This window comes from Budorcas taxicolor, chromosome 2, assembly GCF_023091745.1.
Source record: "Budorcas taxicolor isolate Tak-1 chromosome 2, Takin1.1, whole genome shotgun sequence".
In the NCBI taxonomy this organism is placed as follows: Eukaryota; Metazoa; Chordata; class Mammalia; order Artiodactyla; family Bovidae; genus Budorcas; species Budorcas taxicolor.
This window is the reverse complement of record NC_068911.1, coordinates 66,915,040-66,942,521: the sequence shown is the minus strand read 5'-3', so window position 1 is coordinate 66,942,521 and position 27,482 is coordinate 66,915,040. Positions and strand designations below refer to the sequence as shown.

General features: G+C 38.2%; 1 protein-coding gene across 1 annotated transcript in view; it reads right to left on the bottom strand.

Moving 5' to 3' along the window:
• Positions 1-27,482, bottom strand: part of OLA1 (Obg like ATPase 1) — a 163,720-nt gene that overhangs the window by 60,236 nt on the left and 76,002 nt on the right. The window contains exon 5 of the mRNA XM_052661184.1: positions 8,304-8,479. Within this exon, the coding sequence (XP_052517144.1) occupies positions 8,304-8,479 (176 nt within the window). The remainder of the gene's footprint in view (positions 1-8,303; positions 8,480-27,482) is intronic.

The following is a 27,482-nucleotide window of genomic DNA, read 5'->3' as shown; positions in this document are numbered from 1 at the left end:
TTATTTTCATTATCATAGGGTTGAAACATTTCCATTATGAGTTTTTCCTTAAAACATAATCTTTTAGAAGTGTGCTGTTTAAGGCCTCCCTGGTAGCTCAGTGGTAAAGAATCCACCTGCTGCCAATGCAAGAGACAAGCGTTTGATCCCTGGTTGGTCCTGGAGAATCCCACATGCCGTGGAGCAATGAAGCCTGTGTGCCACAACCATGAAGCCTGTGCTCTAGAGTACACGAGCTGCCGCTACTGAAGCCCAAGCATCTCAGAGCCTGTGGTCTGCAATAAGCGAAGCCACTGCAATGAGTGCTGTGCTCTGCAGTTAGAACAGCTGCCCTTCGCCGCAACCAGAGGAAAGCTCATGCAACAAAAAAGACCCATCACCACCAAAATAAATAAATTAATACAATTATTTTTTGAAAAGAAGCGTACTGTTTAACTCCCAAACATTTAGAAATTTTCCAGCAATCTTTTCATTACTGACTGCTACTTTTAACTCCATAATGACCAGACAATATATTCTTTATGATTTCAATCATCTGACATTTGTTCATTTGCTATATGGCTAATAGTAAGAACAATTTTGGCAAACATTTCATTGGTATCTGACAAGAGGGTACACTGGTAGTTGTCAGGTGCAATTGGGTCAAACTCCTTAATCATACTGTTTAAATCTTCTATATTCTTACTAAAATTTTGTCTGCTTGTTATATCAGTTACTAAAAGAAGTATTAAAATGTTCCATCATGATTATAGATTTGGGTCTTTTTAAAAGAAACTGAGAAGTTGCTAGAGAAGTAGGAGAGCAACTAGGAAAGCTAGGTATCGATGACAACCCACTTGAGGTTGGTAATTATGAGTTTATGGAGATAGGGATATGTCCTGTTTTTAATTCTCTCCATCTGTGTTCCACTAGCAACAGCAAGGAGAAACCGGACAGACAGAAATTCATTCAGGAAAGTGTGCCGATCGCATGCGCACCGTAACATCAGCTCCTATATGAGTTCATTCCCTCAGCGTATGTAAACTGATGATTCTAAAGTATTCATTTGGTCTCATATGAGTTTAATCCTTGTGTGCCTTGACCCAAACACATGACATTCTTTGTGTTATCCTGCTAGTCTTAAACAGATTTGCACTTCCCAACTGCTGTCTTCAAATAAATAAGTGACCACTGAGGAACTATAAGCCAGACACAAAAAGACAAAAATCGTACAGTTTCACTTACATGAGGTACCAAGAACAGGCAAATTCACAGAGAAAGGAAGTAGAACAGAGGTTACGAGGGGCTGGGAGGAGGGGGAAATGGCATGTTATTATTTAAGGGACACAGAGTTTCAATTTGGGATGATGAAAAATTATGGAAATGGACAGTGGTGACAGTCATACAACATTGCAAATGTACTTACTGCCGCTAAATTGTACGCTTAAAATGAGTAAAGTGGTTAAATTTTATTCCATGTGTAGTTTACCACAATAAATTTCTTTTTTTTAAAGTAAGAAACTTCTGTTTCAGGCTATGTCTAAAGGGTGACTAGGAAATGGAGTGGAACAAACAGCAAAAGGGAAGAGCTGTAGTCGTTGTTCAGTTGCTCAGTTGTGTTCAACTCTTTGCGACCCCATGGACAGCAGCACGCCAGGCTTCCTTGTCCATCACCAACTCCCGGAGTTTGCTCAGGTTCATGTTCATTGCATCGGTGATGCTGTCCAACCATCTCATCCTCTGACGCCCTCTTCTCCCTCTGCCCTCACTCTTCCCTAGCATCAGGGACTTTTCCAATGAGTTGTCTGTTCGCATCAGATGACCAAAATACTGGATCTTCAGCTTCAGCATCAATCCTTCCAGTGAATATTTAGGGTTGATCTCCCTTAAGATTGACTGATTTGATCTTCCTGCTGTCCAAGGGACTTTCAGGATTCTTCTCCAGCATCAGCGTTCAAAGGCATCAATTTTGGGGCATTCTGCCTTCTTTGTAGTCCAGCTCTCACAACTGTACATGACCACTAGGAAGACCATAGCCCTGACTATATGGACTTTATCAGCAGAGTAATGTCTCTGCTTTTCAACACACTGCCAAGGTTTGCTATCGCTTTCCTGCCAAGAAGCCATTGTCCTCTGATTCCACGGCTTCAGTCACCATCTAAAGTGATTTTGGAGCCCAAGAAGAGGGAATCTGTCACTACTTCCGCCTTTCCCCATTCTATTTGCCATGCGGTAATTAATCCAGATGCCATGATCCTAGTTTTTTTGACATTTAGTTGTAGAACTGTAGTAAATTGAGCTCAAACATTTAAAACGAAAACCTTTATTTCACTGTTGTAAGAGCTGAGAAAGTATAAGTCAGGCAAGGTCAGATTACAAAGAAAACTCGAAAGCCATGGACCTCATGTTGGAAATATTTTGCAGGAAGGTGGTGAGGTATCTTAATCAGCAGAGTAACAGTGAGAACTGCAGTTTCTAATTGTGGGGAACAAGAGCAAAACTGGAGGTAAAGAAATCAGTTTAAGCATGCTGCTGCTGCTGCTAAGTCACTTCAGTCGTGTTCGAGTCTGTGCAACCCCATAGATGGCAGCCTACTAGGCTCCCCCGTCCCTGTGATTCTCCAGGCAAGAACACTGGAGTGGGTTGCCATTTCCTTCTCCAAAGCAAAAACGAGGCCTAAACTAAAAAAGTTTTTAAAATAAGAAGGAAGAGACACAGGAAATATTCAAGAGATAAAATCAAAAGGATGGATATAAACGGTATATCAGAGAGAGGAGTCAAAGATTGTTGTTGTTCAGTTGCTAAGTCGTGTCTGACTCTTTGTGACCCTATGGACTGCAATACGCCAGCTTCCTCTGCCCTCCAATGTCTCAAGCTTGCTCAAATTCATGTCCGCTGAATTGGTGATGCTATCTAACCATCTTATCCTCTGCCACGCTCTTCTCCTTTTGCCTTCAGTCTTTCCTAGCACCACAGTCTATTTCAGTGAGTCGGCTCTTCGCATCAGGTAGTCAAAGCATTGGAGCTTCAGCATTAGTCCTTAGAAAGAGAATTCAGGGTTGATTTCCTCTAGGACTGACTGGTCTGATCCCCTTGCTGTCCAAGGGACCCTCAAGAGTCTTTTCCAACACCACAGTTCAAAAGCATTAATTTTTCATTGTGCAGCCTTCTTTATGGTCTGACTCTTGTATCTGTACAATGGCTACTGGAGAAACCATAGCTTTGACAATCCGACTTTGTTGGCAAAGTAATGCCTCTGCTTTTTAATATGCTGCAAAGGTTCGTTATAGGTTTTCTCCCAAGAAGTAAGTGTGTATTTTAATTTCATAGCTGCAGTTACTGTCTGCAGTGATTTTGGAGCCCAGGAAAATAAACTTTGTCCCTGTTTCCATTCTTTCCCATCTATTTGCCATGAAGTGATGGGACTGGATGCCATGATGTTAGTTTTCTTACCTGCATTTTAAGCTAGCTTTTTCACTCTCCTCTTTCTCTTTCATCAGGAGGCTCCTTCCTCTTTGCTTTCTGCCATAAGGATAGTGTCATCTGTGTATCTGAGGTTATTAATATTTCTCCTGGCAATCTTGATTCTAGCTTGTGCTTCATCCAGCCTGACATTTCACTTGATCTACTCTGCACAGAAGTTAAATAAACAGGATAATAATATATAGCCTTGACGTACTGCTTTCCCAATTTTGAGCTGGTCTGTTGTTCTGTGTCCAGTTCTAACTGTTGCTTCTTGACCTGCATACAGGTTTCTCAGGAGGCAGTAAGGTGGTCTGGTATTTCCATTTCTGTAAGAATTTTCCACAGTATGCTGTGAGCCACATAGTCAAAGGCTTTAGCATAGTCAATGAAGCAGAAGTAGATGTTTTTCTAGAATTCTCTTGCTTTTTCGATGTTCCAACATATGCTGGCAATTTGATCTCTGGCTTCTCTGCCTTTTCTAAATCCAGTTTATACATCTGGAAGTTCTCGGTTCATATACTGTTGAAGCCTAGCTCGAAGGATTTTGAGCATTACCTTGTAGCATGTGAATTGAGCGCAACTGTGCAGCAGTTTCAACATTCTTTGGCATTGCCTTTCTTTGCGGCTGGAATGAAAACTGAAGTTTTCCAGTCCTGTAGCCACTGCTGAGTTTACCAAATTTGCTGGCATATTGAGTACAACACTTTAACAGCATAGTCTTTTAGGATTTTTAACAGCTTAGCTGGAATTCTATAACCTCGCCTAGCTTTGTTTGTAGTAATGCTTCCTAAGGCCCACTTGACTTCACACTCCAGGATGTCTGCCTCTAGGTTTGTGACCATACCATCGTGGTTATCTGGGTCATTAAGACCTTTTTTGTACAGTTCTTCTGTGTATTCTTGCCACTTCTTCTTAATCTCTTCTGCTTCTGTCAGGTCCTTACCGTTTCTGTCCTTTACTGTGCCCATCTTTGCATGAAATGTTCCTTTGGTATCTCTAATTTTCTTGAAGAGATCTCTAATCTATCCTATTTAATGTTTTTTAAGTTAGGTAAAAATTAACTTTAAAAACTGCCCTAAGAATAATGAGAAGAAATCTGCTAATAGCTATATGTTTGGGGGACATTAATTATTTAATTCAGAGAGACTGACAAGAAAAACAGATCTATTATTTAAAATTCCTGGTTGCCTTATTTAGTGGTTTAATCAGATAACTGTTAGTTTTATAAATATCTTTTAAGTATGATGATTTCCAAATAATTAGTCAATACAAAATAAAACGATCCTTAAAGCTTTCTACCTTCATTTCCAAATTTTGTCTTTCCAAATAGAATGTATGTGCTGCGCTATGCTTAGCTGCTCAGTCGTGTCCGACTCTGTGACCCCATGGACTGTAGCCCACCAGGCTCCCCTGTCCATGGAATTTTCCAGGCAAGAACACTGGAGTGGGTTGCCACGCCTTCCTCTAGGGGATCTTCCCAACCCAGGGATTGAACCCAGGTCTCCCACAATGCAGCTGGATTCTTTACCATCTGAGCCACCAGGGACCAAGAATACTGGAGTAAGTAGGTAACCTATCCCTTCTTTCTGACCCAGGAATCAAACTGGGGTCTCCTGCATTGCAGGTGGAATCTTTACCAGTTGAGCTACCAGGGAAGCCCAATAGAATGTATCTACACTTTATTTATTTATTTATTTTAGAATGTATATACACTTTAAAATCAGTCTTGATCTTGATGTCTCTGGTGTTAAAGTTAAGGTTTTAATGTGTCCTCAAAAGATAGGTTGAAATCTGCATCCCTCAGAGTGTAGCGTTATGGGAATTAGGTAAAGATGCCTATCTGGTGTAGGGTAGACTCTTAAACCGATTATAACTGGGATCCTTATAAGAAGCTTCCCTGGTGGCTCGTAAGATAAAGAATCCACCTACAATGCAGGAAACCTGGGTTCAATTTCTGCGTAGAGAAGGTCCCCTGGAGAAGGGTATGGCTACCCACTCCAGTACTCTTCCCTGGAAAACCCCATGGACAGAGAAGCCTGGCAGGCTACAGTCCATGGGGTCACAAAGAATCAGACATGACTGAGTGACTAACACTTTCACTTATATGAAGAGGGGAACATGGACGGAGACACAGGGAAAGGTGGCCACGTGAAGATGGAGGTAGAGACTGGAGTTATACCGCCACATGCCAAGGAATGCTTGGGGCTACCAAAACCTGAAAAAGCAAGAAAGGACTCTCCTGTGGAGGCTTTCAAGGGAACATGGCCCTGCTGGCACCTTGATTTCAGACTTCTAGCCTCTTGAACTGTGAAAGAATACATTTCTATCATTTTAAGCCATCTAGTTTGTGATAATTGCTATGGCAGCCCTAGGAAACTATTGGAGCTTCTTTGGTGGTTCAGTGATAAAGAACTCACCTGCTAATGAATGAAACTCAGGTTCAATCCCTGGGTTGAAAAGATCCTTTGGAGAAGGAAATGGCAATCCACTCCAGTATTCTTGCTTGAGAAATCCCAGGGACAGAGGAGCCTTGTGGGCTACAGTCCAGGGGGTGGCAAAAGACTCAGACATGACTTAAAGACCAAGTCACAAGAGACTTTTTATCTTATTTAGTACTCTCTTGGCTCCCATATTTCTTGGGTTACAGAAAATAATTATGTATTAGAATTTCTAAGGATCTTGTTGCAGCGGGTTCCTTACCACTAAGCCACCAGGGAACCCCCATAAATGCACATTAGGGGTAATATTACTCCTAGAGAGGCAAAAATTGACTCTAGGGAGTGGGGAAAAAAAAAAACCTAGTTATTAAAATACTTTGTGGCCCTCCAATGCTCAACTCTATCCAACAAGTTTTTACTCATTAGTACTTAATTTCTCTCATCAGGGAGAAATTTAATTAACTTAAATTTTCCTTAGGGACAATGATAATCAGAAAGAAAGCTGAGAAACATACTTTATTCTGAAGCAGCTAAATCAGAGGAAAGAAAATGATGAAATAATCTCAGTGTTTGGAAATAAGAAGTAATAGATGTTCTAATTTCTCTAATGTTCTAATTTTCTTCAAGAAGAAAGACCAGGAAATGGTAGCCCAAGAATTTCAGAAGAATGTGATGTCTCTTTTCCCCATGTATAAGTAAAAGCAAGATAAACAAATTTTATTTTTAAGACAGTTAATGCTTCTGAAACAGGTAAGAATGTCAGTAAGCATCAGTTAACTAAGGGATGACTGCTCAGCTTTATCCTAATCAGAAAACCATGTTGTTTGGGGCAAAGGAATTGCCTTCAATCCCAATATCTTTCTCACGATTTTTCCCCTTTTCAGGAAGGAATATCTTTGTCCATATGTGAAATCTCCTTTTCTGTCCTAAATCTTGTATAATTTCCATTGACAAATCGCTTTCCTTTCTCCACTCTATTTGCATAGGGAAAAAGTGAAATAACCATGATGTCAAGAAAAGTCAAATGACTTGGGCTCGCTCCAAACTATCAAGAAATGAGTAGCACAACACAGGTCTCTCTGCTTTAGGACCAGGCACTTTCAACCATAATTTATTGGTAGTGTGCCCATGTTTAGATTCTGTAATTGATTTCTTCCTATTAGAGTTCCCTAATCAACTGTGTTTGCCAAACTTAAATGAGAAAACAAAAAGAAAAGATAATCAGAGAAATGAGAAAATAAAAAACAGGCATATTAAAATCACATGAAGAGTTAAAAAGAAAGAAAAAGCCATAAAATGCAAGAACAGTTTATGGAAAATGTTAATAAATGAGAAAATATATAATTAAGCTGCTTTTTTATGGTAAAAGACAATTTTTTTTGTATTTAAACTAAAATCTTCAAAACCAATTTTGAAACATTGATTACAATATTATTAAAGAGTGGTCACAATGTGATAGAAAACATACTTGATTATTAAAGACAATGACATGTGTTTTCACTGCATAAAATGTTAAAATTATTTGTCTACTTTAATAGTGCATTCATCCAGTCAATTGCTATGGAAGACCAATTCCTTATATAAATCACTTCTTCAAATCCACAAAACTCATATTCAGTCATTTAGTTAAATTTGGCAAGTTTTTGTCAGAAAATTCCACATCTCCAACATTAAAGGTTTCCCCTGGTGGCTCAGACAGTAAACGGTCTGCCTACAATGAGGGAGACCTGGGTTCAATCCCTAGGTTGGGAAGATCCCCTGGAGAAGGAAATGGCTCCAGTACTCTTGCCTGGAAAATCCCATGGACAGAGAAGCCTGGTAGGCTACAGTCCACAGGGTCACAAAGAGTTGGACATGACTGAGCGACTTCACTTTCCAACATTAAAACTTGAGGCTACTAATAGTAGCCATATAAATACTCAATATTAGTGCTAAATATGGCTTGCTAAGAATACTTAGCCAGTCTATCACAATGATCCTTTGTTGCCAAGAGAAAACAAAGTTTTTCAATAATGTTTTAACAGAAATGATCCTTGAATCATTCTGAGAGAGGGGACATATGTACACCTATGACTGGCTCATGTTGATGTTTGACAGAAAACAACAAAATTCTGTAAAGCAATTGTCCTTCAATTAAAAAAAATAAATTTTTAAAAAATTAAAGAAAAAAGGCAATGGGGAACTATAAATACCAATTATAAACAATGATGAGGAATTATAAATAATAGGGAAAATGCTTTTTTCTTGTTACATTTTTCTCTTTAAAAGTATTTGCTGCTTTAGTAAAAGTTAAAAAAAAGAGAAATGATTCTTGAATCCTAAAATTCCATAACAATATTAGATGTTATATGTGCTTTATTTTAAAAAATTAATCAAAGAAAATGAACTCAAATATCTAAAGAAGCTATAAATTTTACTTACATATTCAGGTTTTAGTTTTTTATCTCCACCTCTCACAGCCACTTTCTCTAGTTTATCTATAATGGGCCCAATCATTTCCTCATCTTTAAGCTGAAGCTCTTCATGTATTATTTCTATATCTCGAACAGGATCTACACTTCCTTCAACATGTGTGATATCATCATCTTCAAAAGCACCTAAAATAAATTAAAGCAAAGCAATTCAATAAACAAATAACACAGAAGGTCATTATTAGAGTGATTCAAGATTCCTAGAAGGTTAACAATTTACTCAAATTATTCTCAATTCTTACAAGTAAGAGTATTTTTTTTCCCGATTTCATACTACTTAGGGCACTATCAGTAAAATAATAATTCAAGAGCTTCAACATTTCAAAAACTGATTGAAATAAATAAAATTATGATTTTTACAGAAAGAAAATTATGCTCCAGAACTACCGGTATTTTCAGGTTTGGTACATTAAAAGATACTGTATTCCAGGCATGAGAGTCTGAAGTTCTAAACTGCACTATTAGGGTTTCCAAGGGAAACTGGATTTGGTTGGGGGGGGGTGTGTGTGAAATCATCTGGCAGACCTCTTCCCTGCTTCAATCTACTTTATCACTGTGGTTCTGACGGTGATTAGATAATGAACCACTCAGACACACAATTTACACAGCAGCTAATTTCATCGGCCTGATTTGAGGGTATGGTTTTTAGGGGGCTATCAAAGAAGCAGATGAAGGTGCATTTGTCATATATGAGTGACAACCATTCACACTATCTGAACAAAATGGTGCTGGCCCTTATTAGAAACACATGCTATTATCACATATTTAAAGTGCAGTTGAAGCCATAATTTCAAATTGCCAACTGGAAACATAAGGGTAAAACAACCAGATATTACTGAAGCATGTGTACTGACTTTATGCCCTTTTGAAGACATAATGTGGCAACATAATTCAGCTGGGATTTACTCAAATTATCAGATAACAGTATCACAAAAATGAACAAATGCTAAGAAATATTATAAACAGAAAGCAATGGTATACCCACAGAACAATAAACACATTTATAACAAATTAATTTAATTAAAATTACCAATTAGATTATATTCCCCAAATGAGATGTTTTCAAACATAAAGGACCAGTTATTTTAGATAGAAGGTATCACAGGAATCATGAAAGACAGTTAGATTGAGTTTGATAAAAGAAAAACAGTGACTATAGCTCATTCTTACATACTAGAAGACCAAGACATTCTCATTGCAGGTTGCAAAGTTTTTAAATATAATTTCCCAGAATTAGAAATAATTGATCTCCTCATATCTTAATGTGGAATTATTTGGTAATAATAAATTTAAAGTAAATTATTACAATTAAGTATAAGTATTTAAATTAATACTTAAGTATTACTGGCAAACAATGTCATACAGTATCTGATTTATATGAACAAAATTAAGTCAAAAATGAGGAGGTACATTATATCCTACTAATAAACACACCAGACAATGGTTTAGGTAAATTTTCTGAATATCCAAAAGGTATGAAAAAAGTCTCCCTGGAAGCACAATATTAACTTCTTATCATGATGAGGCAACTTATACAAATAACACAATAAAACAGGAAAACTGAAAATAAAGGTTAGATCAGATCTGGCAGTCAGATCAACAAAGGAAACATGGTCAGTTCAGTTACAGAAATAAAAAACTTATGACACTTAGAATGAAATATTTCTTACAAAGCCATCTTGATGTAGGGGCTAATGAGTAATTATAGTGATATCCTCAACAACATTCCTAAAGTAAATGCATCAGCAGATTTTAAACGGCAATCTATTCATTTCAGCACTCAATTTTACCCAAGAAGACAATAGAAATTGAACTGCATTGTTGTTCCCATGCTTCATAGTATCACTATTTTATTTATTTATATATGAGGTGGAAACATATTATACAAATAACAAGTTTATTTTTGAAAATATTGCCAAAAAATTAAGATAAAAAATTAAGTGAAAGGAATATTAAATTTAGTTTTCAAAACTGAATAGCCCTGGGATCAACTAGGTCTAAAAGAGATGTAAAATACAAGCTTACAGAAAATTCGGTGGCCATTTGGACAACTTCCCATTCTTTTTTTTTTTTTTTACAGCCAGATAGATTTATTTTTCCTTTTAAAATTAATTTATTTTAATCGGAGGCTAATTACTTTACAATACTGTAGTGGTTTTTGCCATACATTGACATGAATCAGCCATGGGTGTACATGAGAACCCCCCTGAACCCCCCTCCCACATCCCTCCCTATCCCATCCCTCTTGGTCATCCCAGTGCACCAACCCTGAGCACCCTGTCTCATGCATCAAACCTGGACTGGCGATTTATTTCACATATGGTGATATACATGTTTCAGTGCTATTCTCTCAAATCATCCCATCCTCGCCTTCTCCCAGAGAGTCCAAAAGTCTGTTCTTTACATCTGTGTCTCTTTTGATGTCTTGCATATAGGGTCATCATTACTATCTTTCTAAATTCCATATATATGTGTTAGTATACTGTACTGGTATTTTTCTTTCTGACTTACTTCACTCTGTATAATAGGCTCCAGTTTCATCCACCTCACTAGAACTGATTCAAATGCATTCTTTTTAAAGGCTGAGTAATATTCCATTGTGTATATGTACCACAGCTACACAAATGGACATCTAGGTTGCTTTCATGTTCTGGCTATTGTAAACAGTGCTGTGATGAACACTGGGGTACACATGTCTCTTTCAATTCTGGTTTCCTCGGTGTATATGCCCAGCAGTGGGATTGCTGGGTCGTATGGCAGTTCTATTTCCAATTTTTTAAGGAATCTTCACACTGTTCTCCACAGTAGCTGTATTAGTTGGCATTCCCACCAACAGTGTAAGAGCATTCCCTTTTCTCCACTCCCTCTCCAGCATTTACTCTTTGTAGACTTTTTGATAGCAGCCATTCTGACTGGTGTGAGATGGTACCTCATTGTGGTTTTGATTTGCATTTTTCTGATCATGAGTGATGTTGAGCATCTTTTCATGTGTTTGTTCAGTTCAGTTCAGTTCAGTCGCTCAGTAGTGTCCAACTCTTTGCGACCCCATGAATTGCAGCATGCCAGGCCTCCCTGTCCATCAAGTCCCTTAATGGACTTGATCATGTCCATCAAGTCGGTGATGCCATCCAGCCATCTCATCCTCTGTCATCCCCTTCTTCTCCTGACCCTGATCCCTCCCAGCATCAGAGTTTTTTCCAATGAGTCAATTCTTCACACAAGGTGGCCAAAGTACTGGAGCTTCAGCTTTAGCATCAGTCCTTCCAAAGAACATCCAGGACTGATCTCCTTTAGAATGGACTGGTTGGATCTCCTTGCAGTCCAAGGGATTCTCAAGAGTCTTCTCCAACACCACACTTCAAAAGCATCAATTCTTCTGCACTCAGCTTTCTTCACAGTCCAACTCTCACATCCATACATGACCACTGGAAAAACCATAACTTTGACTAGATGGACCTTTGTTGGCAAAGTAATATCTCTGCTTTTTAATATGCTGTCTAGGTTGGTCATAACTTTCCTTCCAAGGAGTAAACGTCTTTTAATTTCATGGCTGCAATCACCATCTGTAGTGATTTTGGAGTCCCCCCCCCAAAAAAAATTCTGACATTGTTTCCACTGTTTCCCCATCTATTTCCCATGAAGTGATGGGACCAGATGCCATGATCTTCGTTTTCTGAATGTTGAGCTTTAAGCCAACTTTTTCACTCTCCTCTTTCACTTTCATCAAGAGGCTTGTTAGTTCCTCTTCACTTTCTGCCATAAGGGTGGTGTCATCTGCATATCTGACTATCTGTGACTTTGCAACACATCTATAGATGTGTTTGTTAGCCATCTATATGTCTTCTTTGGAGAAATGTCTGTTTAGTTCTTTGGACCACTTTTTGATTGGGTCGTTTATATTTCTGGAATTGAGCTGCAGGAGCTGCTTGTATATTTTTGAGATTAATTCTTTGTCAGTTGTTTTGTTTGCTATTATTTTCTCCCACTCTGAAGGCTGTCTTTTCACCTTGCTTATAGTTTCCTTCATTGTGCAAAAGCTTTTAATTAGGTCCCATTTGTTTATTTTTGCTTTTATTTCCCTTACTTTGGGAGGTGGGTCATAGAGGATCCTGCTGTGGTTTATGTCGGAGAGTGTTTTGCCTATGGTTTCCTCTAGGAGTTTTATAGTTCCTGGTCTTATGTTTAGATCTTTAATCCATTTTATTTTTGTGTACGGTGTTAGAAAGTGTTCTAGTTTCATTCTTTTACAAGTGGTTGACCAGTTTTCCCAGCACCACTTGTTAAAGAGATTGTCTTTTCTCCATTGTATATTCTTGCCTCCTTTGTCAAATATAAGGTGTCCATAGGTGCATGGATTTATCTCTGGGCTATTTTGTTCCATTGAACTATATTTCTGTCTTTGTGCCAGTACCACACTGTCTTGCTGACTGTAGCTTTGTAGTATAGTCTAAAGTCAGGCAGGTTGATTCCTCCAGTTACATTCTTCTTTCTCAAGATTGCTTTGGCTATTCGAGGTTTTTCTTATTTCATTACAAATTATGAAACGATTTGTTCTAGTTCTGTGAAAAATACCATTGGTAGCTTGATAGGGATTGCACTATAGATTGCTTTGGGTAGTATACTTGTTTTCACTATATTGATTCTTCTGATCCATGAACATGGTATATTCTCCATCTATTTGTGTCATCTTTAATTTCTTTCATCAGTGTTTTATAGTTTTCTATATATAGGTCTTTTGTTTCTTTAGGTAGATTTATTTCTAAGTATTTTATTCTTTTTGTTGCAATGGTAAATGGAACTGTTTCCTTAATTTCTTTTTCTGTTTTCTCTTTGTTAGTGTATAGGAATATAAGGGATTTCTGTGTTAATTTTATATCCTGAAACTTTTCTGTATTCATTGATTAGCTCTAGTAATTTTCTGGTGGAGTCTTTGGGGTTTCCTATGTAGAGGATCATGTCATCTGCAAACAGTGAGAATTTTACTTCTTTTCCAATCTGGACTCTTTTTATTTCTTTTTCTTCTGTGATTGCTGTGGCTAAAACTTCCAAAACCATGTTGAATAGTAGTGGTGAGAATGGGCACCCTTGTCTTGTTTCTGATTTAAGGGGAAATGCTTCCAATTTTTCACCATTGAGGATAATGTTTGCTGTGGGTTTATCATATTTGGATTTTATTATGTTGAGGTATGTTCCTTCTGTGCCTGCTTTCTGGAGGGTTTTTATCATAATGGATGTTGAATTTTGTCAAAGGCTTTCTCTGCATCTATTGAGATAGTCATATGGCTTTTATCTTTCAATTTGTTAATGTGGTGTATTGCATTGATTAATTTGTGAATACTGAATCCTTGCATCCCTGGGATAAAGCCCACTTGGTCATGATGTATAATCTTTTCAATATGTTGTTGGATTCTATTTGCTAGAATTTTGTTAAGGATTTTTGCATCTATGTTCATCAATCATACTGGCCTGTAGTTTTCTTTTTTGTGGCATCTTTGTCTGGTTTTGGTACTAGGGTGATGGTGGCCTCATAGAATGAGTTTGAAAGTTTACCTTCCTCTGCAATTTTCTGGAAGCATTTCAGTAGGATAGGTGTTAGCTTTTCTCTAAATTTTTGGTAGAATTCAGCTGTGAAGCCGTCTGGTCCTGGGCTTTTGTTTGCTTGAAGATTTCTGATTATAGTTTCATTTTCTGTGCTTGTGATGGGTCTGTTAAGATTTTCTATTTTTTCCTGGTTCAGTTTTGAAAAGTTATACTTTTCTAAGAATTTGTCCATTTCTCCCAAGTTGTCTATTTTATTGGCATATAGTTGCTGATAGTAGTCTCTTATGATCCTTTGTATTTCTGTGTTGTCTGTTGTGATTTCTCCATTTTCATCTCTAATTCTGTTGCTTTGATTCTTTTCCCTTTTTTTCTTGATGAGTCTGGCTAATGTTTATCTATTTTATTTATCTTCTCAAAGAATCAGCTTTTAGCTTTGGTGATTTTTGCTATGGTCTCCTTTGTTTTTTCTTTTTTCATTTATTTCTGCCCTAATTTTTATTATTTCTTTCCTTCTACTAACCCTAGGGTTCTTCATTTCTTCTTTTTCTAGTTGCTTTAGGTGTAGAGTTAGGTTATTTATTTAATTTTTCTCTTGTTTCTTGAGGTAAGCTTGTACTGCTATGCACCTTCCCCCTTAGCACTGCTGATGCTTACTCCTTGGAAGGAAAGTTATGACCAACCTAGACAGCATATTCAAAAGCAGAGACATTACTTTGCCAACAAAGGTCTGTCTAGTCAAGGCTATGGTTTTTCCAGTAGTCATGTATGGATGTGAGAGTTGGACTCTAAAGAAAGCTGAGTGCCAAAGAATTGATGCTTTTGAACTGTAGTGTTGGAGAAGACTCTTGAGAGTCCCTTGGACTACAAGGAAATCCAATCAGTCCATCCTAAAGGAGATAAGTCCTGGGTGTTCACTGGTAGGACTGATGTCAAAGCTGAAAACTCCAATCCTTTGGCCACCTGATGCGAAGAGTTGACTCATTGGAAAAGACCCTGATGCTGGAAAAGACTGAGGGCAGAGGGAGACGGGGACGACAGAAGATGAGATGGTTGGATGGCATCACCAACTCGATGGACATGGGTTTGGGTGGACTCCGGGAGTTGGTGATGGACAGGGAGGCCTGGCGTCCTGCAATTCATGGAGTCGCAAAGAGTTGGACATAACTGAGTGACTGAACTGATAGGTTTTGGGTTGCAACTTCCCATTCTTAAAACCAAAAAATTAGAGATTACTTTCCAAAGACATGCTCCTGGGTCAACAGACATCACCATATACTCACATTATAGTAATCTCTCATATCTTTATTTAGTACAAGATCTACTGGTTAAGAACAAGGGCTTTAATGGGCCTGTGGTCATAAAATCCTAGACAAATCACTGAACCTCTAAGGATCTCAGTATCATATCTTTAAAATGAAGATATCTCTACCTTTCAGAAGATGGGTATGATTAGACTAGATAATATGTGTAAAGTACTTAGCAGAGAATCCAGTACATAGAACTCTTTTAGTAACCGGGGCATACACTATTTTTTTAGGATATAGGAATTAATACTTCAGAAGAAATTTCATAGTAATGTATTCAAACATTAATTTTGAGAAATATCATTTCATGTCCTCAATTCACCTGAAAACAGGACAAAATAAACTTTGTAGTTTTCAGGTTTCTGCTCCCCACCCCCACTAATTCTTACTTTGACCAGAATGTTTTTTACCCTAGTCCATGGTGAAAGTTATTTCAACTTCACATTAACTAAAATGATTATTATCAAAAATGTTACAATTACTATCACAATTCTCTTTTGGGGAAATATTTTACCAGTAAAGAAGTCATCATAAAGATTATACTATATCATATTGAACTGCTTGATGAGAAAGTTATTTCGCTTTTAATTCTCTTTTAGTCCTGATTATGCCAAGGAGAAAATGTCAGTTTGATGTTGCTGATCTTTAATGTTTAACATTTGTAAATTTGACTTTTTATCAACAGAGCACACCTCACCTCAGAACTTCTAAAGGCTAGAAAATTCAGTAAATATGTAGTTTTCACTGTATTTATTCTTATTATCTTCAGTTTGGGCAAGTAATACTAATTTTCCACTTAAATTACAAAGTTTCATATTTAAAACTGTTTAAATAGGAAACTGTGACAAAGCTTCCTATTTAAATAAATTAAAAATGTGAGATCACACTTTTTTTGTAAAATCAAGAAATGTCTGAAAATATTACCTATGGTCATTTTAGTGGTGGGATGTCACCTGATTTTTAAAAACTATTTTAGTACTGCTGCCGCCGCTGCATCACTTCAGTCATATCCAACTCTGTGCGACCCCACAGACGGCAGCCCACCAGGCTCCCCTGTCCCTGGGATTTTCCAGGCAAGAACACTGGAGTGGGTTGCCATTTCCTTCTCCAATGCATGAAAGTGAAAATGAAAGTGAAGTCACTCAGTCGTGTCTGACTCTTTGCGACCCCATGGACTACAGCCTACCAGACTCCTCCGTTCATGGGATTTTCCAGGCAAGAGTACTGGGGTGGGTTTCCATTGCATTTTAGTACTATTCTATATAAAATAGGACAATGTGATAGAGCATGTGTGTGTGGAGGGGAGGGGGCAGCACTGCTGGGCAATACTTGAACTAGGATAGTCAAAGACTCCTCTCTGAGGAGATGATACTGGAGCTGAGACTGGACTGGCCAGAATGAGGGAGTAATGTGAAGACCTACAGGAAGAGAATTCTAAGAAGTAGGAAGAAGGTCAGTGTGGGTGAACCACAGCAGACGATGGTAAATCAAATTGATATTGGAGAAGCAGAGCCGTTCACAAACATTTGTAACCATGGCTGTTTGAATTTTATTCTAGCTATAATGGGAAGCCATTGATTAGAGCTTTAAATAAAGGGAAAGTACCATGATGATATATGATTTATGAGCTAAATAAGCTACTGTGGTTACTTGAAGAGGAACAGATTCTAAGGGAGAGGAGAAGAGTGAGGGCAGAAAGATTAAGGTAGGGGGTAATTGCAGTGGTGCAGATAAATGGTAATGTGAGATGAAACTGTTGCTGTAGAGAAGATGGGAAAGTTTGTACTGGGCACGTACTACGGAATGGACTACATGCAGGATGGAAGGTCATGACAGGAGATATAAAATTGGAAATTATCAGATGCGTTTAAAGTTATGGGTCTGGACAACATCATATAGAGAGACCACTCAAAAACTCAGGTGTCTGATAGGAAAGGATCTGGCAAAAGAGAGTACAAAGTGGTGACAAAGTCTGAGAAAAAGTAGGAGTGTGCTCTTATAGGAGTAAGGGAAAGAAAATGTTTCAAGAAGAAAGGAGTATTCAACTGCGTCAGATGCTGTTTAGTGGTAAAGAAAGCAAGCAGAGAAGGCTGATCATTGCTTCTGACAAAGAGTGGTTCTTGGAGAAACACTTGGATAGTTATATCCCTTTCAACGAGAGTCTATTACTTCCGTATATCAGAGATGAGAATAACATAACTAAAGGATGTAAACATGGACCTATCCTCTTACTTCTTGCAACTGAGCAGTACTAAAATAAGCTAAGTCTGAGCACCGTTCAGTTCATTCCGTTTTGAAAATACTCCTCTCTGTATATACTCTAAGTGGATTATATACACAAGGTAAAATACCATAAGGTTTCCTTCTTAGAAAGCATTACCTTCTACTACCTCTGCTCTAGATCTTATCCTCTTCCAAGGAAGTTTGTCCACAGACTGTTCTTTGTACTTCCTGAGACCTCAACCTATCATGCCTCTTTCTCTCCCACATTTGAAACATCTCCATTTTCACTAATACTTCCCCATCAATATTTAAGTGGCCTTAAGAGTCTATCAGGTTGGTGAAAAAGTAACTGCAGTTTTGCACTGAAGAACTTTGCAGTTTGATATGGAACACATTCTTAAATAGATGTAGTTATGTTATACATCATTTTAATGTGCATCTCTTGCTTTGTTTTTTGCTAATGACATTACTTGCAGTTTATTTTATACTTATTTTAAACTACAGAAATGGTGTTAGATAAAAAGCAAATTCGAGCTTTTTTTTAAAAAAATGAGTCATAAAGCAGTTGAGAAAACTTGTAACATCAACAATGTACCTGGCCCAGGAACTGCTAACAAACATACAATGCAGTGGTGGTTCAAGAAGTTTTGCAAAGGAGATGAGAGCCTTGAAGAAGAGGAGCACAGTGGCCGGCCATTGGAAGTTGACAACAATCAATTGAGAGCAATCATCGAAGCTGATACTCTTACAACTACATGAGAAGGTGCTGAAGAACTCAATGACAACCGTTCTACAGTCATTCAGCATTTGAAGCAAATTAGAAAGGTGAAACGGAGAAGGCAACGGCATCCCACTCCAGTACTCTTGCCTGGAAAATACCATGGGCAGAGGAGCCTGGTGGGCTACAGTCCATGGGGTCGCTAAGAGTCGGACACGACTGAGTGATTTCATTTTCACTTTCATGCATTGGAGAAGGAAATGGCAACCCACTCCAGTGTTCTCGCCTGGAGAATCCCAGGGACAGGGGAGCCTGGTGGGCTGCCATCCACAGGGTCACAGAGAGTCGGACAGGACTGAAGTGACTTAGCAGTAGCAGCAGAAAGGTGAAAAAGCTCCGTAAGTGGGTACCTCATGAGCTAACCGAAAATCAAGATAGTCATCATTTTGAAGTGCTACCTTCTCTTATTCCACGCTCAATGGCGAATCATTTCTTGATTAGATTGTGACATGCGACAAAAAATGGATTTTATACAACTGGTGACAACCAGCTCAGTGCTTGGACTGAGAGAAGCTCCAAAGCCAAACTTGTACCAGAAAAGGTCATGGTCACTGTTCAGTCCTCTGCTGACAGTCTGATAAACTACAGCTCTCTGAATCTTGGCAAAACCATTACATCTGAGGATTATGCTCAGCAATCAATGAGATGCACTGAAGACTGCAACACCTGTAGCTAGTAATGGTCAACAAAATGGGCCCAATTCTTCTCCATGACAATGCCTGGCCACACGTTGCACAACCAATGATTCAAATGCTGAACTAACTGGGCTATGAACTGTTGCCTCATCTGCCATGTTCACCTGACCTCTTGCCAATGGACTACCACTTCTTTAAGTATCTTGACAACTGTTTACAGGGAAAACGCTTCCATAACCAGCAGGAGGCAGAAAATGCTTTCCAAGGGTTAGTTGTATCCTGAATCAAGAAATTTTTTTTAATTTTTATTTTCTATTGGAATACAGTTGATTTATAATTGACTATATTTTTTAAAAACCCTTATACAACTTAACAGAAAAGCAAAAAAACCCAATTTAAAAATGAGGAGAGGCTCTGAATAGACATTTTTCCAAAGACGACAAACAAATGGCCAATAAATACAGGAAAAGGTGCTCAACACCACTAATCATCAGGGAAATACAAATCAAAGTTACAATAAAAGATCACCTCACACCTGTAAGAATGGCTATTACCAAAAAAAAAAAAAAAAAAAAAAAACCCAAGAAATAACAAATGCTGGCAAGAATGTGGAGAAAAGGGAGCCCTTATGTACTGCTGGGGTGTGTGTGTGTTAGTTACTCAGTCATGTCCGACCCTTTGCAACCCCACAGACTGTAGCCCACCAGGCTCCTTTGTCCATGGAATTCTCCAGGTAAGAATACTCGACTGGGTACCCATTCCCTTCTCCAGGGGATCCTGCCAACCCAGGGATCAAGCCCGGGTCTCCCGCACTGCAGGCAGATTCTTTACCATCTGAGAGCCACCTGGGAAGCCCTGCACTGCTGGAGGGAATGTCAACTAGTGCAGATATTATGAAAAACAGTATGGAGATTGCTCAAAAAATTAAAACTATCAACTACCATATAACCCAACAGTTCCACTTCTTGGTATTTACCCAAAGGAACCAAAATTACTACTTTGAAAATACATCTGCACTCCAGTGTTCAATGCAGCATTTTTTACAATTGCCAAGACATGGAAACAAGAGATCATCAAGAGATTCTTTTTTAATGTGGCATGTATACAACTGACCATTATTCAATAATAAAAAGACAGAAATCCTGCCATCTATGACAACATGGATGCATCTTGAGGGCATTATACTAAGTGAAGTCAGACAGAGAAAGATATATACCAATACTGTATGATCTCACTTATATGTGGACTAGGGGAAAAAAAAATCAAGAACAAAAAGATGAAACCGAAGCCACAGATACAGAGAAGAAACTAATGGCTGCCAGAAGCAGTGGCTGAAATGTGTGAAGGAAGCCAAAAGCCACAAATTTCCAATTATAAAGTAAATAACTCATGGGGATGTAATATACAGAATGGTGATTATAGTTCATATTACTTGATTTGAAAGTTACTAAGAGATTTTTTTTTTAACCAGTCATCTTTTGGGGGGTGTTAATTCTCCATTAGGCTTTGAAAGGATTCAGGGGTCCCTGGCAAAGGTCATGGCCAGGAATGTAGAATGTGCCCTCTTCAGTGGTACTCGATGGCTGCTCTTGTTTAAGTTCCTTGTAAGAATGGCAACAGTTGAAAAGCATGTAAGCTGCCAGCACCATAGAAAGCCCAGCGACCCTCCCTTTCTTCGTGTTTAACTTGTTTTAATACCGGCAATAAGCTCTTTGAAATGCTCCAGCAATGCCTTTAGGGATGAAATCTCGCATTAGTATCCAGCTTGGCAGCTCCCTTAATTTGACATCCAGGAGTTTCTTTTCCTTCAGTGGTACAACTGACGCTATCTTGGAGTCCTGGCAGTCTGCTCCAGTAAGAACTCTTCTGTGTTGAGCAAAGTTTGAGGCACAACAAAAAGCCTTCCCACATTTTTCATATGGTTTCCTCACCACCATGAATGATCTGATGCAGAAAAAGAGATGAATGTTTCCCAGAAATAAATGTTTTTCTATTGCTGATTATTTTATTTTATAACTTGAATCCAAATCTGTACTCCAGCTTCTTGCTTCTTCCCTCACAACCATCCAGGGGTCTCTTCCTTCCTCCAATAACACAATTATGTCTGGCTTAGAAATGGAATGGCCCAGTGAGATCAAGTTACTATAGTTCTCCATCATCACATCGCATGAATCACGGATTTTTTACACTACAAGAATAAACAAACTTACTTCTCATTGGCAAATATGTGTTGACTGTAATGGTTCCTATTTTGATTAACAAAAATGTGTTTTTTAACCTAGTTAACAACGAAAAAAAGTGTTTGTTAGCCTAGTTATAATGATTTAAAACCCAAGGTCCAAAACTGCAATTACTTTTTTGCCAACCTAATATATTAAATCAGTCCAGTCAGTCACCCTCAGACATTAATTCCCTTTCCACCTACTGCATTCTTTCCTCTTGTTCAGACCCAAACTTCTTGGCTCCAAGCTGTACCTGTCCTCTCCACTTCTTTACTTCCTGTACAAAACATAGCAGTTTGGAATGTGCCTCCACCATGCTATGAGAAATCAGTCTCAAAAAGGGACACCGATGATTTGTCTTCATGACGCTCAACCTAACAGCCATTCTTCAGGAATCTTATAGCACCTCTCACTAGCATCTAACTTCAGAACACTGACAAAGTCTCTTTCGTTGCTTCTTTTCAACTGTATTCTCCTGATTTTCTTCTGTTCTCTCTAGCCATTTCTTCTCAGGCTATACCTTTGCTTGCTCTAACCACACCGTAAATATTGGTGTCTCTTAGCTCTCTTCTCTTAATCCTCTATTACACACTCATTAACAGAATTTCCAGTCCCAAACTCCCTTGTTTAACTCCAGTATACTTTAAGGTAATAGCCAATAAAATAAACAAAAAAAAAATTTGTAATTAAGTGTGCTCAGTTGCTCAGTCATGTCCAACTCTCTATGACCCCATGGACTCATAAAGAGTCCTCTGGGCTCCTCTGTCCATGGGATTGTCCAAGCAAGAATACTGGACTGTGCTGCCATTTCCTTCTCTAAGTTATTAAATGAATTATTTCTATTATAAAATTTATTCACTAAGTGAATAAATGCAAAATGTCAATGCTCATATTAAAACTGACTTTTAAAAATTGTGTACCTCTCTACTAAGAGCCAGACAAAAATACAAAATATTTGACTTGGTGAGATACACTTGACTATCCACATGGTATTGGACACTGCACATAATATTTATTTCTTGGTATAATGTCATAAATGACTTGGCTATTTTCAATTATAAGTGGATTGAAGACTGATTACTCATTAATTCATTCAAAGCCTGTCTTATTTCACAAAGATTTGAGTAAGATGGATAAATCCATACTTTTAGGACGCTAGATCTAACTAGAAAGGACTTCAGAAATAAAAACATACCTTGAATATTCAGCACTTCAGTAAACTGTTTTGCTATATTATTACTTATATCTGGGTTATATTCAATTTTCAGAAGCAAAACATGCCTAGCTAGATGCAGAAATAGATCTTAGAACACATAGATGTGTTTAAGGATTCACTGCAGTACTTTACTGCTACCTGTCATGGAAACCTTGATAATCCAAATTTTCTACAATCAATAACTACTGGAGAGGGTATGAGGAAAAGGGAGCCTTGTTACACTGCTGGTAGGAACGTAAACTGGTACAGCCACTACGGAGAACAGTATTGAGGTTCCTTAAAAAACTGAAAATAGAGCTACCATATGATCCAACAGTCCCACTCCTGGGCAAATATCCGGGGAAGACCATAATTTGAAAAAACACATGCACTCCGATGTTCACTGCTGACTATTTACAATAGCCAGGGCATGGAAGCAACCTCAGTGTCCATCAACAGAGGAAGTACGTCAGACAGAGAAAGACAAATATCACGTATCGCTTGTAAGTAGAATCTTAAAAATGGTACACATGAACTTATTTACAGAACAGAAATAGAGTCACAGAGATAAAAAACAAACTTATGGTTACCAGGAGGTAAGAGAGTAAGGGAAGGGATAAGTTGGGTGATTTAGAGAGACATATACACACTACCATATATAAAGCAGATAAGTAATAAGAACCTACTGTATAGCACAATGAACTCTACTCAGTACTCTGTAATGGCTTATATGGAAAAAGAATCTTAAAAAAAGTGGAAATATATGTATGTATATCTGAATCACTTTACTGTATACCTGAAACTAACACAACACTGTAAATCAACTATACCCCCAAAAAAATTTTCTTAGAAAAAGACTCTAGAAAAAAACAACTACTACTCAAATATATTAAATCATAGTCATAGCACCAAAATATCCTGTGTCCTACATGGCAAATAATAAATGTTCTGATCATCTATATTCTAATCCAGAGTCCCACCAAAATCACTGAAAGGCTAAGGGCCACATTCCTAAACCAGTAAAAAATAAACTATTAAATAAAATGTTAGAAATCAAGACAAGGATATCTTGCTCAAAAAAATCTTTATCTTATCAAATTTCTAATCCATTCTTCAAAGCAAAGTCCTATTTTGTGTCTGAACTATGATGCCCAACTTCCTCATAATTCTACAGTTCATTAATATTTAAAGAGAAGGGAGAGAGCTAAGCTTGCATTGGCAATTCACTTAATATCTACAGCTTTATTCATGGGAAATAGATGGGGAAACAGTGGAAACAGTGTCAAGACTTTATTTTGGGGGCTCCAAAATCACTGCAGGATGGTGACTGCAGCCATGAAATTAAAAGACGCTTACTCCTTAGAAGAGAAGTTATGACCAACCTAGGTAGCATATTCAAAAGCAGAGACATTACTTTGCCGACTAAGGTCCGTCTAGTCAAGGCTATGGTTTTTCCAGTAGTCATGTATGGATGTGAGAGTTGGACTATAAAGAAAGCTGAGCACCAAAGAATTGATGCTTTTGAACTGTGGTGTTGGAGAAGACTCTTGAGAGTCCCTTGGACTGCAAGGAGATCCAACCAGTCCATTCTGAAGGAGATCAGCCCTGGGATTTCTTTGGAAGGAATGATGCTAAAGCTGAAGCTCCAGTACTTTGGCCACCTCATGCAAAGAGTTGACTCACTGGAAAAGACTCTGATGCTGGGAGGGATTGGGGGCAGGAGGAGAAGGGGACGACAGAGGATGAGATGGCTGGATGGCATCAGTGACTCGATGGACGTGAGCCTGAGTGAACTCCGGGAGATGGTGATGGACAGGGAGACCTGGCGTGCTGCGATTCATGGAGTCACAAAGAGTTGGACACGACTGAGTGACTGAACTGAACTGAACAGCTTTATTCATAAATAGTGAAAAATACCAGTGCCTATTTATTTTTTTTATACATGACAAAAATCCTTTATTGTATGGAGGAAGAGTAGGTTAAAGAAGTAGCTACAGCCATAAATAAAATCTTGCCATTTGTGATAACATGGGAGAATCTCGAGAGTATAATGGTAGGTGAGACACAAAGACAAATATCAAATGACCTCATTTATGAGGTCTAAAACACAAATGAACCAACAAAACAAAATGTAAATAGAGTCTAAGATACAGAGACTAAACTGGGGCTGCCAGCGGAAGGGGCTGACTGAGTGAAATAGGCAATGGAGATTAAGAAGCATCAATTTACAGTTATAAAATAAACAAGTCATGAGAATGTAATATACAGCATAAGAAATATGGTCAACAATATTGTAATAATTTCATATGGAAACAGTTGGTTACTTGACTTATGGTGATTTTCTAATGTATCTAAACATTGACTATGTTGTACACCTTAAACTAACATAATATTGTCAACTATAGTTCAATTAAAAAAAGAGAACATATCTATCACTAGAAAGTTCACTTATGTTCCTTTTCCAGTTAAATTGCTCCTCTCCTCCAAAACAACCACCATTCTGATGCTACCACTTAGATTAGTTTGCTGATTCTTGAACTTCATATAAATAGAATTATGCAGTTAAAAAGGGAGAGGAGGTTAAAGCTGTTTATTGCACACTCCAAATGCTATGATTTAGTTTAGTCTAGTTTAAGCCCAGGTTTATAGATGCACTTTAAAATTCTAGTCTAAACCTAGATAAAGCGCCTTCTCATCTTGATAATAAAAGCAGTTTGAGAAAAACCAGAATCTAATTCATAGCTGGATCTCAAACTTGTAATATTTATCTCTGTTAAACAAGATATGTAGTTTTAATTACCTTCCTCAAGTAAGAAAGTGGGAGAAGAGCATCTCAACTTATTATATTTACTTCAAAAATAAATTGTCTCCTTAAACCTATCAGTGAAGAAGATACATGGAAATGGGCTTCCCTAGTGGCTCAGGTGGTAAAGAATCTGCCTGCAATGCAGGAGACCTGGTTTCGATCCCTGGGTTGCGAAGATCCCCTGGAGGAGGGCATGACTACCCACTCCAGTATTCTTGCCTGGAGAATCCCCATGGACAGAGGACCCTGGTGGGCTACAGTCCATGGGGTCACAGAGTCAGACACAACTGAGCAGCTAACATACACAAACATGGAATTAGTTGGTCTAGTAACATAAACTGTCAGTTACTTGATGGAGCAGCATAAATGGAACAAGCAAAACTAGCCTTGGTGGATTGTTGTTATTTACAATAACAGATCATTTTAAAGTAGCCTTTTTAAGTCTTTGACCTTTATTTTCCAGGAGAAAACCTATTGTATAAGATATAGAAAAGGCCCTAGAACAGTTCAGTCTATGTTACAGGCTCTGTTTAATGCTGAAACTATGAATTGGGATAGCCAAAAATATTTGCTTTTGCTTTGCTTCTTTTCCATCCCCTCTCCATTCCCGCGCTCTTATTATAGGAAAAGGCTCACACCCCAAATCCGGAGGAAAAAAACTTCCATCCCTCTGACATTCATAAGTTGATCAAGGTTTTCAAAAAGTTTAATAAAAAAAAAAAGCACATATGGCTGACTCTGAGGGGCCAATCTAAAATTAAACAAATTATAGATGATTCATTTAGGAGTTTAACACAAAGATGTTACCTTAAATGGAAGCAATCAAACAAAATGCTAGAAGTAAAGAATCATTCCCAATACGGAAACCTTAATTTTTTTCATTTACTATTTTATCCTAAGAGTTCATATAAATTAAAAAAGAATACACTTTTAAGTAATGAATAAAAAACAAAACATTATGGTGAATATATTTAAAAAAAAAAAAAAAGAAAGAAACAGACTTGCAAATAAAGAGAACAAACTAGAGGTTACCAGTGGGGAGACGAGAAAGACATGGGTAGGGAATTAAGAGATACAGGCTACCAAATATATAATAAATAAGCTACAAGGATCATATTATACAGTACAGGGAAACAGAGTCAGTATGTTATAGTAACTATAAGTGTAGTATAACCCTTAAAAATTCTGAATCACTAAGCCTTTGACTGAGTCAATCACAATAAACTATGGAAAATTCTGAAAGAGATGGGAACACCAGACCATCTGACCTGCCTCTTGAGAAACCTATATGCAGGTCCGGAAGCAACAGTTAGAACTCGACATGGAACAACAGACTGGTTCCAAATAGGAAAAGGAGTCTGTCAAGGCTGTATATTGTTACCCTGCTTATTTAACTTATATGCAGAGTACAGCATGAGAAACGCTGGGCTGGAAGAAACACAAGCTGGAATCAAGATTGCCGGGAGAAATATCAATAAGCTCAGATATGCAGATGACACCACCCTTATGGCAGAAAGTGAAGAAGAACTAAAGAGCCTCTTGATGAAAGTGAAAGTGGAGAGTGAAAAAGTTGGCTTAAAGCTCAACATTCACCAAAACTAAGATCATGGCATCTGGTCCCATCACGTCATGGCAAATAGATGGAGAAACAGTGGAAACAGTGGCACACTTTGTTTTTTTGCGGTTCCAAAATCACTGCAGATGGTGATTGCAGCCATGAAATTAAAAGACGCTTACTCCTTGAAAGGAAAGTTATGACCAACCTAGATAGCATATTCAAAAGCAGAGACATTACTTTGCCGACTAAGGTCCGTCTAGTCAAGGCTATGGTTTTTCCAGTAGTTATGTATGGATGTGAGAGTTGGACTATAAAGAAAGCTGAGCACCGAAGAATTGATGCTTTTGAATTGTAGTGTTGGAGAAGACTCTTGAGAGTCCCTTGGACTGCAAGGAGATCCAACCAGTCCATTCCAAAGGAGATCGGTCCTGGGTGCTCTTTGGAAAGAATAATGCTAAAGCTGAAACTCCAGTACTTTGGCCACCTCATGCAAAGAGTTGACTCATTGGAAAAGACTCTGATGCTGGGAGGGATTGGGGGCAGGAGGAGAAGGGGACGACCGAGGATGAGATGACTGGATGGCATCACTGACTTGATGGACGTGAGTTTGAGTGAACTCTGGGAGTTGGTGATGGACAGGGAGGCCTGGCATGCTGCAATTCATGGGGTTGCAAAGAGTCGGACACGACTCAGTGACTGACCTGAACAAAACTGAAAAATGAGTAGAAGGATGAGATGGAAAAAAAGACACAGGCATAAAAACATGAAAAATATTAAAAACTGGAGCTTACATTAGTGTGCTGCTGCTGCTGCTAAGTCGCATGTAGCAGCAAGCAAAAAAGACTTTTGATTATTAATGATACCACT